The following is a 17,746-nucleotide window of genomic DNA, read 5'->3' as shown; positions in this document are numbered from 1 at the left end:
TCCTCACACTTTTGGCTTCTTTTGGGGTTTTTTTTTTCACCCCCAGCTCTGTTATTTCTGAGGGAAAACCCCTGGAAAAAATCACAAAAAAACCGAAAAAAACCCCAAAAAAAAATCAAATCAAACCACCCCCCAAGGATGACTTTGTGCAATTCCTGCCTCGATTCTCAGCTGAGGCAGTCAAGTCCCTGCAATTTGTGTTTCTAGAAAAACACATGGGAAAAAAAACCCAAAAAAAACCAAAAAAACAGAAGGAAAAAAGGAAAAAAGAAAAAAAAAAACACAAAAAAGCAAAAACGGCAAAAAAAAAAGAAGAAAAAAACCAAAATAAGGAAAAAAAAAGCAAAAAATAAAAGCAGAAAAAAGCTAAAAAAAACAAAAAAGGAAAAAGAAATTAAAAGAAAGCAAATAAAAGGTGAAAAGGGGGAAATAAAAGCAAAAAAAAGCAAAAAAAGGCAAAAAAAAGAGCAAAAAAGGCAAAAAAGCTAAAAAAGCTTAAAAAAGGGAAAAAGAAAGGAAAAGAAAGGAAAAAAAGGTAAAAAAGCAGAATAAAAGTAAAAAAAGGAAATGAAAAGAAAGGAAAAGAGGCAAAAAAGGAAAGTTAAAGGAAAAAAAGGGGGGAAAAGCAAAAAAAAAAAGCAAAAAAAAGGTAAAAAAAGGCAAGAAAAGGCAGAATAAAGCTAAAAAAAAGGAAAAATAAAGGAAAAGAGGCAAAAAAGGAAAGGAAAAGCAAAAAAAAAAAGGAAAAAAAAGGAAAAAAAGCAAGAAAAAAAGCAAAAAAGGCAAAAAAAGGCAGAGTGAAACTAAAAAGAAGGAAAAAGAAAGGAAAAGAGGCAAGAAAGGAAAGGGAAAGCAAAAAAAAAGGCAAAAAAAGCAAAAAAAAAAAGGGAAAAAAGCAAAGAAAAAAGAGAATAAAGCTAAAAAAAAGAAAAATATAGGAAAAGAGGCAAAAAAGGAAAGGAAAAGCAAAAAAAAGGAAAAAAAAGGAAAAAAAAAGCAAAAAAAAACCCATAAAAGGCAAAAAAATGCAGAATAAAGATAAAAAGAAGGAAAAAGAGGAAAAGAGGCAAAAAAGGAAAGGAAAAGCAAAAAAAAAAGGCAAAAAAAGCAGAATAATGCTAAAAAAGGAAAAAGGAAGGAAAAGAGGCAAAAAAGGAAAGGAAAAGCAAAAAAAAGGAAAAAAAAATGGCAAAAAAGCAGAATAATGCTAAAAAAAAGGAAAAAGAAAGGAAAAGAGGCAAAAAAAGGAAAGGGAAAAAAAAAGGAAAAAAAGGCAAAAAAAGCAGAATAATGCTAAAAGAAAGGGAAAGAGGCAAAAAAGAAAAGGAAAAAAAAAATGAAAAAAGGCAAAAAAGGCAGAATAATGCTAAAAAAAAAAGGAAAAAGAAAGGGAAAGAAAGCAAAAAAGGAAAGGGGAAAAAAAAAGGAAAAAAAAGGAAAAAAAGCAGAATAATGCTAAAAAAAGGAAAAAGAAAGGGAAAGAGGCAAAAAAAGGAAAGGGAAAAAAAGGAAAAAAAGGAAAAAAAAGCAGAATAATGCTAAAAAAAGGAAAAAGAAAGGGAAAGACAGCAAAAAAAAAGGCAAAAAAAAAAAAAAGGAAAATAACAGCAAAAAAAGGCAAAAAAAAGGCAAAAAAAAGCAAAAAAAAAGGGGAAAAAAAGGCAAAAAAAAGCAAAATAAAAGGCAAAAAAAAGGGAATAAAAGGCAAAAAAAGGCAAAAAAAAAGCAAAAAAAAAGGCAAAAAAGGCAAAAAAAAAGGCAAAAAAGGCAAAAAAAAAAGGGAAAAAAAGGCAAAAAAAAGCAAAATAAATGGCAAAAAAAAAGGCAAAAAAGGCAAAAAAAAAGGCAAAAAAAAGGGAAAAAAAAAGGGAAAAAAAGCAAAAAAAAAACCAGAGAAAAACCTGGCCTGGCCATGCAGCATCTGGGTCGTTTTTGGGGTGGAAAAGGAGGGGTTTTGTGCCACTTCAGCGCTGGGGGGTCGCTCCAGGAGCCTCAGGGGGTCTCGAAGCCCACGCGGAAGCCGGGCTGGGGGGGCACCACGGCGCCGTTCTGCCCCTGCACGCCGTAGCCGGGGCCCAGCCACGGCGCCGACGACTGGCTCTGCCTGGTGGGGAGGGAAAGAAATCCTTCAGGGAATCCAAAAGGAGCCTTGCAATGGTGGGGGAAAGGCTTTGGGAGGGGTGAGAGGAAAAAAATCCCTTCCAAAATGGGGGGAAATTGGGGGGGAAACGGATCGGGAGTCACACAAAGTCCTGCTGGGATCCCAGGTGCAAAAATCCCTTCCCCAAAGGGTTAAAAATTGGGGTAAAAGTGCTCAAAACTCACCCAAAGCCCTGCTGACATCCCAGGTACAAAAATCCCTTCCCAAATTGGATAAAAATTGGGGAAAAACGGATCGGGAGTCACACAAAGTCCTGCTGGGATACCAGGTACAAAAATCCCTTCCCCAAAGGGTTAAAAATTGGGGTAAAAATGCTCAAAACTCACCCAAAGCCCTGCTGGGATCCCAGGTACAAAAATCCCTTCCCAAATTTGATAAAAATTGGGGTAAAAATGGATCGGGAGTCACACAAAGCCCTGCTGTGGATCTGAGGTACAAAATTCCCTTCCCAAATTGGATAAAAATTGGGGAAAAACGGATCAGGAGTCACACAAAGTCCTGCTGGGATCCCAGGTACAAAAATCCCTTCCCAAATTGGATAAAAATTGGGGAAAAAACGGATCGGGAGTCACACAAAGTCCTGCTGGGATCCCAGGTACAAAAATCCCTTCCCAAATTTGATAAAAATTGGGGTAAAAATGCTCTGGAGTCACACAAAGCCCTGCTGGGATCCCAGGTGCAAAATTCCCTTCCCAAATTGGATAAAAATTGGGGTAAAAGTGCTCAAAACTCACCCAAAGCCCCTGCTGGGATCCCAGGTACAAAAATCCCTTCCCCAAAGGGTCAAAAATTGGGGTAAAAGTGCTCAAAACTCACCCAAAGCCCTGCTGGGATCCCAGGTGCAAAATTCCCTTCCCAAATGGGATAAAATTTGGGGTAAAAAATGGATCGGGGGTCACACAAAGCCCTGCTGGGATCCCAGGTACAAAAATCCCTTCCCAAATTTGATAAAAATTGGGGTAAAAATGCTCTGGAGTCACACAAAGCCCTGCTGGGATCCCAGGTACAAAAATCCCTTCCCAAATTGGATAAAAATTGGGGTAAAAATGGATCGGGAGTCACCCAAAGTCCTGCTGGCATCCCAGGTGCAAAAATCCCTTCCCAAATGGGATAAAAATTGGGGTAAAAGTGCTCAAAACTCAACCAAAGCCCTGCTGGGATCCCATGTACAAAAATCCCTTCCCAAATTGGATAAAAATTGGGGTAAAAATGCTCTGGAGTCACCCAAAGTCCTGCTGGGATCCCAGGTACAAAAATCCCTTCCCCAAAGGGTCAAAAATTGGGGTAAAAGTGCTCAAAACTCAACCAAAGCCCTGCTGGGATCCCAGGTGCAAAAATCCCTTCCCAAATGGGATAAAAATTGGGGAAAAACGGATCGGGAGTCACACAAAGTCCTGCTGGGATGTCCCCACCCCTGCTGTGGATCTGAGGTGCAAAAATCCCTTCTCCAAAGGGATAAAAATTGGGGAAAAACGGATCGGGAGTCACCCAAAGTCCTGCTGGGATCCCAGGTACAAAAATCTCTTCCCAAATTGGATAAAAATTGGGGTAAAAATGGATCGGGAGTCACACAAAGTCCTGCTGGGATCCCAGGTGCAAAAATCCCTTCCCCAAAGGGTTAAAAATTGGGGGAAAAATGGATCGGGAGTCACACAAAGCCCTGCTGGGATCCCAGGTACAAAAATCTCTTCCCAAATTGGATAAAAATTGGGGTAAAAGTGCTCAAAACTCACCCAAAGCCCCTGCTGGGATCCCAGGTACAAAAATCCCTTCCCCAAAGGGTCAAAAATTGGGGTAAAAGTGCTCAAAACTCACCCAAAGCCCTGCTGGGATCCCAGGTGCAAAATTCCCTTCCCAAATGGGATAAAATTTGGGGTAAAAATGGATCGGGGTCACACAAAGCCCTGCTGGGATCCCAGGTACAAAAATCCCTTCCCAAATTTGATAAAAATTGGGGTAAAAATGCTCTGGAGTCACACAAAGCCCTGCTGGGATCCCAGGTACAAAAATTCCCTTCCCAAATTGGATAAAAATTTGGGGTAAAAATGCTCAGGAGTCACCCAAAGCCCTGCTGGGATACCAGGTGCAAAAATCCCTTCCCCAAAGGGTCAAAAATTGGGGTAAAAGTGTTCAAAACTCACCCAAAGCCCTGCTGGGATCCCAGGTACAAAAATCCCTTCCCAAATTGGATAAAAATTGGGGTAAAAACGGATCGGGAGTCACCCAAAGTCCTGCTGGGATCCCAGGTACAAAAATCCCTTCCCAAATTGGATAAAAATTGGGGAAAAACGGATCAGGAGTCACACAAAGCCCTGCTGGGATCCCAGGTACAAAAATCTCTTCCCAAATTGGATAAAAAATTGGGGTAAAAACGGATCGGGAGTCACACAAAGTCCTGCTGGGATCCCAGGTGCAAAAATCCCTTCCCAAATTGGATAAAAATTGGGGTAAAAATGCTCAGGAGTCACACAAAGTCCTGCTGGGATACCAGGTACAAAAATCCCTTCCCAAATTGGATAAAAATTGGGGAAAAACGGATCGGGAGTCACCCAAAGCCCTGCTGGGATCCCAGGTACCAAATTCCCGTCCCAAATTGGATAAAAATTGGGGTAAAAGTGCTCAAAACTCAACCAAAGCCCTGCTGGGATCCCAGGTACAAAAATCCCTTCCAAATTTGATAAAAATTGGGGTAAAAATGATCGGGAGTCACCCAAAGCCCTGCTGGGATCCCAGGTACAAAAATCCTTTCCCCAAAGGGATAAAAATTGGGGTAAAAGTGCTCAAAACTCACCCAAAGCCCTGCTGGAACCCAGGTACAAAAATCCCTTCCCAAATTGGATAAAAATTGGGGTAAAAATGCTCTGGAGTCACCCAAAGCCCTGTTGGGATGTCCCCACCCTTGTTGGGACGTCCCCACCCCTGCTGGGATGTCCCCACCTCACTGGGATGTCCCCACCCCTGCTGGGATGTCCCCACCCCTGCTGGGATGTCCCCACATCACTGGGATGTCCCCACCTCACTGGGATGTCCTCACCTCACTGGGATGTCCCCACCCCTGTTGGGATGTCCCCTCCTCTGTCGGGATGTCCCCACCTCACTGGGATGTCCCCACCTCACTGGGATGTCCCCACCCCTGTCGGGACGTCCCCGCCCTGCCGAGGATGCCAGGCACAGCCATCCCTTCCCGAAAGGGATCACAGGGACGTGAAAGCGCTGCGGACTCACCCGAAGCCCTGCTGGTTCCAGGCCTGGCCGTACACGCCGTAGGCGGGCACCTGCCAGCCGTTGGGCACGTACTGGCCCAGCTGGGCACCGCCGTACCACTGACCCCACTGCCCGTAGGCCGGCGGGTAGCTCAGCTGGCCCTGGGGACACACACGGGGCAGGGCTCAGGGAATGGTGGAATCCAGCCGTGGATCCATCCATCATCCATGGATCCATCCATCATCCATCATCCATGGATCCATCCATCATCCATCATCCATGGATCCATCCATCATCCATGGATCCATCCATCATCCATGGATCCATCCATCATCCATCATCCATGGATCCATCCATCATCCATCATCCATGGATCCATCCATCATCCATCATCCATGGATCCATCCATCATCCATGGATCCATCCATCATCCATGGATCCATCCATGGATCCATCCATCATCCATCATCCATCATCCATCATCCATCCATCCATGGTCCATGCATCATCCATGGATCCATCCATCATCCATGGATCCATCCATCATCCATCATCCATCATCCGTGGATCCATGCATCATCCATGGATCCATCCATCATCCATCATCCATCCATCCGTGGATCCATGCATCATCCATGGATCCATCCATCATCCATGGATCTATCCATCATCCATGGATCCATCCATCATCCATCATCCATCCATCATCCATGGATCCATCCATCATCCATCATCCATCATCCATCCATCCATCATCCATCATCCATCCATCCATCCATCATCCATGGATCCATCCATCATCCATGGATCCATCCATCATCCATCCATCCATCCATGGATCCATCATCATCCATGCATCCATCCATGGATCCATCCATGATCCATGGATCCATCCATCATTCATGGATTCATGGATCCATCCATCATCCATGGATCCATCCATCATCCATCATCCATCATCCATGGATCCATCCATCATGCATCATCCATCATCCATGGATCCATCCATCATCCATCATGCATCATCCATCAATCCATGGATCCATCCATCATCCATCCATCCATCATTCATGGATCCATGAATCCATCCATCCATCATCCATGGATCCATCCATCATCCATCCATGGATCCATCATCCATCCATCATCCATCAATTCATCCATCCATCCATGGATCCATCCATCCATCATCCATCCATCCATCCATCCACCATCCATGGATCCACCATCCATCCATCATCCATGGATCCATCATCCATCCATCCATCCATCCATGGATCCACCATCCATCCATCCATCCATGGATCCATCCATCCCCCACCCCTCCATCTCACTCCCACCTCCAGCCAATTAACAAGGTGGTTAATTAGCATCCCCGGGCCTCGGGGCACTCCAGACCTGCTGGACAGGGCTGGCCATGTCGGGCGTCTCCTTGCCCCAGTACACTTGACCACGTGGCCCTCGATGGTGGTGCCGTTGACGGAGACGATGGCGTGGGCAGCGCTCTCATGGGAGCTGAACCTGCCGGGATGAAATATTGATTGGGGTATTGATTAGGGTATTGATTAGGATACTGACTGGGGTATTTGACTGGGTTATTGATTAGGATATTGATTATTTATTGGGGTATTGAAAGGGAATATTGATGGGGGTATTGACTGGGAGATTGATTAGGATATTGACTGGGATATTTACTGGGAGATTGATTAGGATATTGATTGGGATATTTATTGGGGTATTGATTGGGGATATTTATTGGGATATTTATTAGGAATATTGAGTAGGATATTGATGGGGATATTTATTGGGTTATTTATTTGGAATATTTATTGGGGTTATTTATTGGAAATATTTATTGGGAATACTCATAATATTTATTGGTATATTTATTGGGATATTGATTGGGAATATTTATTGGGATACTGATTGGGAATATTTATTGGGATATTTATTGGAATATTTATTGGGAATATTGATTGAGATCTTTATTGAGGATATTTATTTGGAATATATACCGGGAATATTTATTAGGATATTTATTTGGAATATATTTATTGGGATATTTATTGGGAATACTGGGAATATTTATTGGGAATATGTATTATGATATTTATTGGAAACATTTATCGGGGTATTTATTGGGGTATTTATTTGGAAAATTTATTGGGGTATTTATTGGGAATACTTATTGGGATATTTACTGGGATATTAATTGGGAATACTTATTAGGATATTGTTTGGGAATATTTATTAGAATATTTATGCAAAATATTTAATGGGATATTTGTTGGGATATTTATTGGGAATATTCATTGGGATACTGATTGTGGTATTTATTGGAATATTTATTGGGAATGCCTCCATGCTGTGATTCTCCCTATATAAATAGGGGGATTTGGCAAGGAGAGCAGTCTATTTAATTGATTTTTTACTAATTTTCTCTTTTTAAAATTGTTTTTTTCACTGATTTTCTTACTAAATGGGAAAGATTAGTTAATTTAATAATTTTTAAACTATTTTTTATGTTTTATTGATTTTTAACTAATTTTTTACTAAATGGGGCAGCTTAGTCAATGCCTTGATTTTTTTGATTTAGATTTTTCATTTTTAATTGATTTTTTTACTAAATGGGAAATATTAGTCAATTTATAGATTTTTTTACTATTTTTTATTATTTAATTGATTTTTACTGGCTTTTCACTAAATGGGAAAGATAAGTCTATTACTTTTTTTTACAAATTTTCTTTTTTTAATCTTTTTTACTGATTTCTTTATTAAATGGGAGAGGTGGAAGTCACCATTCGTTGGAAAGAAATGAAGGATCTTCCCATTAATTAGAGAAGGAAATAAATGGATCTTCCCATGTTACAAAGATCCATATCCCAGTGATTTTTAGGATTTTCCCCATTTTTTGTGGCCATAATCCCTCCTCAGAGCAGAGCAAAGAAAAACCCTCTAATTTGGGAGGGTTTAGTGAATTTTCTGGGGTGATGGATGACAAAGAGTCCTGTTCCAAGGGGTTTTTGGGATTTTTTTCCCCACTTTTTATGGCCATAATCCCTCCTCGGAGCAGAGGAATGAAAAACCCTCTAATTTGGGAGGGTTTCGTGAATTTTCTGGGGTGATGGATGACAAAGAGTCCTGTTCCAAGGGGTTTTTGGGATTTTTTTCCCACTTTTTATGGCCATAATCCCTCCTCGGAGCAGAGCAAAGAAAAACCCTCTAATTTGGGAGGGTTTAGTGAATTTTCTGGGGTGATGGATGACAAAGAGTCCTGTTCCAAGGGGTTTTTGGGATTTTTTTCCCCACTTTTTATGGCCATAATCCCTCCTCAGAGCGGAGGAATGAAAAACCCTCTAATTTGGGAGGGTTTAGTGAATTTTCTGGGGTGATGGAAGACAAAGGGTGCTTTTCCAAGGGTTTTGGGGGATTTTTTTCCCATTTTTTGTGGTTATAATCCCTCCCCAGAGCAGAAACCCTGTATCCTGGGAGGGTTCAGCGACTCCTCAGTGGTGACTGAAATCCTGAATGACAAAGGGACCTGTCCCAAGTGGTTTTTGGGATTTTTCCCACTTTTTATGGTCTCCTCAAAGCAGAAACCCTCTCGGTTCAAAGTGGTTTTTGGGATTTTCCCTACTTTTTATGGCCATAATCCCTCCTCAAACCTAAGGAAGGAAAAACCCTCTAACCTGGGAGGGTTCAGTGACTCCTCAGTGGTGATTGGAGTCCTGAATGACAAAGGGCCCTGTTCCAAGTGATTTATGGGATTTTCCCCATATTTTATGGCCTCCTCAGAGCAGAAGGAGCAGAAACCCTCTAACCTCTCCAGCCTGGGAGGGTTCGGTGACTCCTCTGTGCTGATTGAAGTCCTGAATGACAAAGAGCCCTGGTTCCAAGTGCTTTTTGGGATTTTTTCCCATTTGTTATGGCCAGAATCCTCAAACCTAAGGAAGGAAAAACCCTCTAACCTGGGAGGGCTCAGTGACTCCTCAGTGCTGATTGAAGTCCTGAATGACAAAGAGCCCTGGTTCCAAGTGTTTTTTTTGGGATTTTTCCCACTTGTTAGAGCCAGATTCCCTCCTCAGAGCAGAGGAAGGAAAATCCCTGTAACCTGGGATGGTTCAGTGACTCCTCTGTGCTGATGGAACTCCCATGTGACAAAGATCCCTGTCCCAAGTGCTTTTTGGGATTTTTTCCCATTTGTTATGGCCAGAATCCCTCCTCAAACCTAAGGAAGGAAAAACCCTATAACCTGGGAGGGTTCAGTGACTCCTCTGTGCTGATTGAAGTCCTGAATGACAAAGAGCCCTGGTTCCAAGTGTTTTTTTGGGATTTTTCCCACTTGTTACAGCCAGAATCCCTCCTCAGAGCAGAGGAAGGAAAATCCCTGTAACCTGGGAGGTTTCGGTGATTGATGACAAAGGGACCTGTCCCAAGTGGTTTTTGGGATTTTTCCCACTTTTTACAGCCATAATCCCTCCTCAGAGCAGAGGAAGGAGAATCCCTGTAACATGGGATGGTTCAGTGACTCCTCTGTGCTGATGGAACTCCCATGTGACAAAGATCCCTGTCCCAAGTGCTTTTTGGGATTTTTTCCCATTTGTTATGGCCAGAATCCCTCCTCAAACCTAAGGAAGGAAAAACCCTCTAACCTGGGAGGGTTCAGTGACTCCTCTGTGCTGATTGAAGTCCTGAATGACAAAGAGCCCTGGTTCCAAGTGTTTTTTTGGGATTTTTCCCACTTGTTATGGCCAGAATCCCTCCTCAGAGCAGAGGAAGGAAAATCCCTGTAACCTGGGAGGTTTCGGTGATCGATGACAAAGGGACCTGTCCCAAGTGGTTTTTGGGATTTTTCCCACTTTTTACAGCCAGATTCCCTCCTCAGAGCAGAGGAAGGAAAAACCCTGTAACCTGGGAGGTTTCTGTGATCGATGACAAAGGGACGTGTCCCAAGTGGGTTTTGGGATTTTTCCCACTTGTTAGAGCCATAATCCCTCCTCAGAGCAGAGGAAGGAAAATCCCTGTAACCTGGGAGGTTTCGGTGATCGATGACAAAGGGACGTGTCCCAAGTGGTTTTTGGGATTTTTCTCACTTTTTACAGCCATAATCCCTCCTCAGAGCAGAGGAAGGAAAAACCCTGTAACCTGGGATGGTTCAGTGACTCCTCTGTGCTGATGGAACTCCCATGTGACAAAGATCCCTGTCCCAAGTGCTTTTTGGGATTTTTTCCCATTTGTTATGGCCAGAATCCCTCCTCAAACCTAAGGAAGGAAAAACCCTCTAACCTGGGAGGGTTCAGTGACTCCTCAGTGCTGATTGAAGTCCTGAATGACAAAGAGCCCTGGTTCCAAGTGGTTTTTTGGGATTTTTCCCACTTGTTACAGCCATAATCCCTCCTCAGAGCAGAGGAAGGAGAATCCCTGTAACCTGGGAGGTTTCGGTGACCGATGACAAAGGGACGTGTCCCAAGTGTTTTTTGGGATTTTTCCCACTTTTTACAGCCATAATCCCTCCTCAGAGCAGAGGAAGGAAAATCCCTGTAACCTGGGAGGTTTCGGTGACCGATGACAAAGGGACGTGTCCCAAGTGGGTTTTTGGGATTTTTCCCACTTTTTACAGCCAGAATCCCTCCTCAGAGCAGAGGAAGGAAAATCCCTGTAACCTGGGAGGTTTCGGTGATCGATGACAAAGGGACCTGTCCCAAGTGGTTTTTGGGATTTTTCCCACTTGTTACAGCCAGATTCCCTCCTCAGAGCAGAGGAAGGAAAAACCCTGTAACCTGGGAGGTTTCTGTGATCGATGACAAAGGGACGTGTCCCAAAGTGGTTTTTAGGGATTTTTCCCACTTTTTAGAGCCATAATCCCTCCTCAGAGCAGAGGAAGGAAAATCCCTGTAACCTGGGAGGTTTCGGTGATCGATGACAAAGGGACCTGTCCCAAGTGGGGTTTTGGGATTTTTCTCACTTTTTACAGCCATAATCCCTTCTCAGAGCAGAGGAAGGAAAATCCCTGTACCTGGGAGGTTTCGGTGATCGATGACAAAGGGACCTGTCCCAAGTGGGTTTTGGGATTTTTCTCAGTTTTTACAGCCATAATCCCTCCTCAGAGCAGAGGAAGGAAAAACCCTCTAACCTGGGAGGGGCTCAGTGATCAATGACAAAGATCCCTGTCCCAAGTGGTTTTTGGGATTTTTCACACTTTTTACAGCCATAATCCCTCCTCAGAGCAGAGGAAGGAAAATCCCTGTAACCTGGGAGGTTTCAGTGATTGATGACAAAGGGACCTGTCCCAAGTGTTTTTTGGGATTTTTCACACTTTTTACAGCCATAATCCCTCCTCAGAGCAGAGGAAGGAAAATCCCTGTAACCTGGGAGGTTTCGGTGATCGATGACAAAGGGACCTGTCCCAAGTGGGTTTTTGGGATTTTTCCCACTTTTTACAGCCATAATCCCTCCTCAGAGCAGAGGAAGGAAAAACCCTGTAACCTGGGAGGTTTCGGTGATCGATGACAAAGGGACCTGTCCCAAGTGTTTTTTGGGATTTTTCCCACTTTTTACAGCCATAATCCCTCCTCAGAGCATAGGAAGGAAAACCCCTCTCCCCTGGGTCACCCCCCAACCCCCAGTGCCACTCCCACCTGACGAAGGAGTAGCCTTTGTCCGGGAACACTCGGATCTCCATGATCTGCCCGAAGGGGGAGAAGGTCTGGCGCATCAGCTGCTCTGGAGCAGGAAGGACAGACAGACAGCAGCGTGAGGCACCCGTGGTGACACGGGGACAGCTGCCCCGGGGTGGGGCCACACGTACCTGTGAGGCCCGAGGTGACCCCCCCGCAGTACACGGTGCAGTTGCTGGGGCTGGACTGAGTGACCACCTCGTCGTAGGACAATTGTTTGGTGTTTGCTGCAAGAGATTGGATTTTGGATATTGGATTTGGTTTTCAAGGGGTGGGATGGGAATTGGTGGGGGGGATTTCAGTCCTGACTGCCTCAGGAGCGTTGGGAAAGACCTGCAAACCTTTAGAGGGACATCTCAGAGCACCTTGCAGGGCCTAAAGGGGCTCCAGGAGAGCTGGAGAGCGACTGGGGACAAGGGGTGGAGGGACAGGACACAGGGAATGGCTTCAAACTGGGAGACTGGGGTGGGATACTGGGAAGGAATGAGGGTGGGGAGGGGCTGGGATGGAATTCCCAGAGCAGCTGTGGCTGCCCCTGCATCCCCGTTGGTGTCCAAGGCCAGGCTGGGGGGGACTTGGAGCACCCTGGGATTGGGGAAGGTGTCCCTGCTCAAGGCAGGGGTGGGGTGGGATGGGCTCTGAGGTCCTTCCCACCCCCAAAACTCTGGGATCCCCCACCCCCGGAGCTGGCAGGGCACAGGGTGGGCACCTACTCTCATAGGTGTTCTTGGGAGCTGGAGGTTTCCTGGTGGCCCAGTTGGTCCTGATCTGCCGGCCCCCGAGCCACTGCCCCCCCATCTGCTGGATGGCGTTCTCGGCGTCCTGGAGGAGGGAGAGGGAGAGAAAAACCCCACTGAGCCCACTGCTGGCACCCCTTTTGGGGGACAGAGGAAAGAAAGATCTCTCACCCTTCTACTAAGAAGGAAATAAGGGATTTTACACAATTATTAAGAGGGAACTGAAGGGGTTTTACCCTTTTTTTGAGGAAGGAAACCAAGATCTCTCACCCATTTATTAAGAGGTAAATGAAGGGATTTTATCCATTTATTAAGAGGGAAATGAAGGATTTTTATCCATGTTTTGAGGAAGGAAACCAAGATCTCTCACCCATTTATTAAGAGGTAAATGAAGGGATTTTACCCATTTATTAAGAGGGAAATGAAGGATTTTTATCCATTTTTTGGAAGGAAACCAAGATCTCTCACCCATTTATTAAGAGGTAAATGAAGGGATTTTACCCATTTATTAAGAGGGAATTGAAGGGTTTTTTACCCATCTTTGGGGAAGGAAACCAAGATCTCTCACCCATTTATTAAGAGGCAAATGAAGGGATTTTATCCATTTATTAAGAGGGAATTGAAGGGATTTTATCCATTTATTAAGAGGGAATTGAAGGGTTTTTTACCCATTTTTTGGAAGGAAACCAAGATCTCTCACTAATTTATTAAGAGGTAAATGAAGGGATTTTATCCATTTATTAAGAGGGAAATGAAGGATTTTTATCCATTTTTTGAGGAAGGAAACCAAGATCTCTCACCCATTTATTAAGAGGTAAATGAAGGGATTTTATCCATTTATTAAGAGGGAATTGAAGGGTTTTTTACCCATTTTTTGGAAGGAAACCAAGATCTCTCACCCATTTATTAAGAGGTAAATTAAGAGTTTTTACCCATTTATTAAGAGGGAATTGAAGGGTTTTTTACCCATCTTTTGGGAAGGAAACCAAGATCTCTCACCCATTTATTAGGAGGTAAATGAAGGGATTTTATCCATTTATTAAGAGGGAATTGAAGGGTTTTTTACCCATCTTTTGGGAAGGAAACCAAGATCTCTCACCCATTTATTAAGAGGTAAATGAAGGGATTTTATCCATTTATTAAGAGGGAAATGAAGGATTTTTATCCATTTTTTGGGAAGGAAACCAAGATCTCTCACCCATTTATTAAGAGGCAAATGAAGAGTTTTTACCCATTTTTTGAGGAAGGAAACCAAGATCTCTCACCCATTTATTAAGAGGTAAATGAAGGGATTTTATCCATTTATTAAGAGGGAAATGAAGGATTTTTATCCATGTTTTGAGGAAGGAAACCAAGATCTCTCACCCATTTATTAAGAGGTAAATGAAGGGATTTTATCCATTTATTAAGAGGGAAATGAAGGATTTTTATCCATTTTTTGAGGAAGGAAACCAAGATCTCTCACCCATTTATTAAGAGGTAAATGAAGGGATTTTATCCATTTATTAAGAGGGAATTGAAGGGTTTTTTACCCATCTTTTGGGAAGGAAACCAAGATCTCTCACCCATTTATTAAGAGGTAAATTAAGAGTTTTTACCCATTTATTAAGAGGGAATTGAAGGGGTTTTTACCCATCTTTTAGGAAGGAAACCAAGATCTCTCACCCATTTATTAAGAGGTAAATGAAGGGATTTTATCCATTTATTAAGAGGGAAATGAAGGGATTTTATCCATTTATTAAGAGGGAATTGAAGGGTTTTTTACCCATTTTTTGGAAGGAAACCAAGATCTCTCACCCATTTATTAAGAGGTAAATGCAGGGATTTTATCCATTTATTAAGAGGGAAATGAAGGATTTTTATCCATGTTTTGAGGAAGGAAACCAAGATCTCTCACCCATTTATTAAGAGGTAAATGAAGGGATTTTATCCATTTATTAAGAGGGAAATGAAGGGGTTTTTACCCATCTTTTGGGAAGGAAACCAAGATCTCTCACCCATTTATTAAGAGGTAAATGAAGGGATTTTATCCATTTATTAAGAGGGAATTGAAGGGTTTTTTACCCATTTTTTGGAAGGAAACCAAGATCTCTCACCCATTTATTAAGAGGTAAATGAAAAGATTTTATCCATTTATTAAGAAGTAAATGAAGGGATTTTATCCATTTTTTGAGGAAGGAAACCAAGATCTCTCACCCATTTATTAAGAGGTAAATGCAGGGATTTTACCCATTTATTAAGAGGGAATTGAAGGGTTTTTTACCCATCTTTTGGGAAGGAAACCAAGATCTCTTACCCATTTATTAAGAGGTAAATGCAGGGATTTTACCCATTTATAAAGAGGGAAATGAAGGATTTTTATCCATTTTTTGAGGAAGGAAACCAAGATCTCTCACCCATTTATTAGGAGGTAAATGAAGGGATTTTATCCATTTATTAAGAGGGAATTGAAGGGTTTTTTACCCATCTTTTGGGAAGGAAACCAAGATCTCTCACCCATTTATTAAGAGGTAAATGAAGGGATTTTACCCATTTATTAAGAGGGAATTGAAGGGATTTTATCCATTTATTAAGAGGGAATTGAAGGGGTTTTTACCCATCTTTTGGGAAGGAAACCAAGATCTCTCACCCATTTATTAAGAGGTAAATGAAGGGATTTTATCCATTTATTAAGAGGGAAATGAAGGATTTTTATCCATGTTTTGAGGAAGGAAACCAAGATCTCTCACCCATTTATTAAGAGGTAAATGAAGGGATTTTATCCATTTATTAAGAGAGAATTGAAGGGTTTTTTACCCATTTTTTGGAAGGAAACCAAGATCTCTCACCCATTTATTAAGAGGTAAATGAAGGGATTTTATCCATTTATTAAGAGGGAAATGAAGGATTTTTATCCATGTTTTGAGGAAGGAAACCAAGATCTCTCACCCATTTATTAAGAGGTAAATGAAGGGATTTTATCCATTTATTAAGAGGGAAATGAAGGGATTTTATCCATTTATTAAGAGGTAAATGAAGGGATTTTTACCCATTTTTTGAGGAAGGAAACCAAGATCTCTCACCCATTTATTAAGAGGTAAATGAAGGGATTTTACCCATTTATTAAGAGGGAATTGAAGGGTTTTTTACCCATTTTTGGGGAAGGAAACCAAGATCTCTCACCCATTTATTAAGAGGTAAATGCAGGGATTTTATCCATTTATTAAGAGGGAAATGAAGGATTTTTACCCATTTTTTGAGGAAGGAAACCAAGATCTCTCACCCATTTATTAAGAGGTAAATGCAGGGATTTTACCCATTTATTAAGAGGGAATTGAAGGGTTTTTTACCCATCTTTTGGGAAGGAAACCAAGATCTCTCACCCATTTATTAAGAGGTAAATGCAGGGATTTTATCCATTTATTAAGAGGGAAATGAAGGATTTTTATCCATTTTTTGAGGAAGGAAACCAAGATCTCTCACCCATTTATTAAGAGGTAAATGAAGGGATTTTATCCATTTATTAAGAGGGAATTGAAGGGGTTTTTACCCATCTTTTGGGAAGGAAACCAAGATCTCTCACCCATTTATTAAGAGGTAAATGAAGGGATTTTATCCATTTATTAAGAGGGAATTGAAGGGGTTTTTACCCATCTTTTGGGAAGGAAACCAAGATCTCTCACCCATTTATTGAAGAAGGAGACGAAGCCGTAGCCCTTGGACTTGCCCGTGGCCATGTCCTTGACCACCCGTGCGTCCCTGAAAGCACAAAGGGAACCAGCTCAGCCCCACCTCACTCCTCTCCCCTCCACCAAGCTCAAAGCATCCCCTTGGCCACACACAGCTTGGCTAAAGGAGTAAAATTAAATTTAAAACATGCAAATCAAGAGGTTTTTTTAAGAAATGGCTGAGTTTTACAGCTGGCTGCTGCTGCCAGGATGGGAAAGGCACAAAGCAGCAGTTCCACATCACTGCAGGAGCTTGGAACCAGGCAAGTTTTAAAATCTTCTTTATTTGCCAACATATTCTTCCTGCTCATTGCAAATGTTCAATAGAAATGAATAGGAAATGAAAATAAAAATGAAAAAAGTAGGAATTGAAAGGCATACGTCGGCTGTTAACTGAATTCTTTAATTCTCAGGTCAATTGTTACCCCCTTTTTGGGCTGTGGGCAGCTGTAAATTTTGAGAGATTGATATTTCAGATTATTGAAATCACTTAATTATTTTGAATTGAATGGAAATTAAATTAATTATTAAATTGAATATTAATTATTGAAGAAAATAAACCACATTTCAAGTCTTAAAACAACACATCAGGCATCATTACCAAACAGGAGAGACTGGAACTACGAGGTACAGAAAAAAAAGAGGGGGAAAAGGAATAAAATTGATAAATAAACCCACAACATTTCTCCACTGTGAACTGTAGCCTTTGGTTTGCCATGGAATTCTGTCCATTCTTCAGAAAAGCCAAAAAAAACCAGTCAGGAAATCATGGAAGTGAAATCAGGGGGGGCACAGGAACCAGCAGAGCACTGAGAAGCCACAGTGGGCACAAAGTTCGTTAAGGCTCAAAGGTTTTAAGCCTAATTAACATTAATTGTGGCACCCACAGAGCCAGATGCCTGAGGAAAATCCCCCTCCGAAGCAGCAGGAATATTTCTTCTCTGTTAGATCCCCCTTCCTCTTTCTTTTTTTTAATTTTTCCTGAATTTGGGTCCAGGATCCCAAATTGCCTGGAAAAGTCACTTTGGGGAGCTGAGCTGGGTTTGCTGGAGAGGGAAAGGGGGAAACACTCATCTCTACTGACTCTCAACTGAAAAATTGGGAATAAAGACTCAGGAACAAGTGACAACATGAGCAGAGTGAGCACAAAAAGGATATCTGACAGGGATTCAAACCAGCCAGAGGCCAAGAATTACCCAAATTTCTGTCTGTGCCAATCACGCCTCGAGGTCATCAATAAAAATTAGTTTAGGACCAGTA

The 17,746-nt window shown here is 42.2% G+C and overlaps 1 protein-coding gene across 1 annotated transcript in view; it reads right to left on the bottom strand.

The window, feature by feature from the left end:
• Window positions 1-1,953: 1,953 nt before the first annotated feature.
• Window positions 1,954-17,746, bottom strand: part of TIA1 (TIA1 cytotoxic granule associated RNA binding protein) — a 29,097-nt gene continuing 13,304 nt past the window's right edge. The window contains 8 exon segments of the mRNA XM_068174345.1: window positions 1,954-2,104; window positions 5,387-5,526; window positions 6,764-6,807; window positions 6,810-6,886; window positions 12,004-12,088; window positions 12,174-12,269; window positions 12,756-12,864; window positions 16,442-16,517. Of these exon segments, the coding sequence (XP_068030446.1) occupies window positions 1,993-2,104; window positions 5,387-5,526; window positions 6,764-6,807; window positions 6,810-6,886; window positions 12,004-12,088; window positions 12,174-12,269; window positions 12,756-12,864; window positions 16,442-16,517 (739 nt within the window). The 3' untranslated portion in view covers window positions 1,954-1,992.

This window comes from Anomalospiza imberbis, chromosome 28 (genome assembly GCF_031753505.1).
Source record: "Anomalospiza imberbis isolate Cuckoo-Finch-1a 21T00152 chromosome 28, ASM3175350v1, whole genome shotgun sequence".
Classification (NCBI taxonomy): Eukaryota; Metazoa; Chordata; class Aves; order Passeriformes; family Viduidae; genus Anomalospiza; species Anomalospiza imberbis.
Note: the sequence above shows the minus strand (reverse complement) of the source record. Positions and strands in the feature narration are given on the sequence as shown.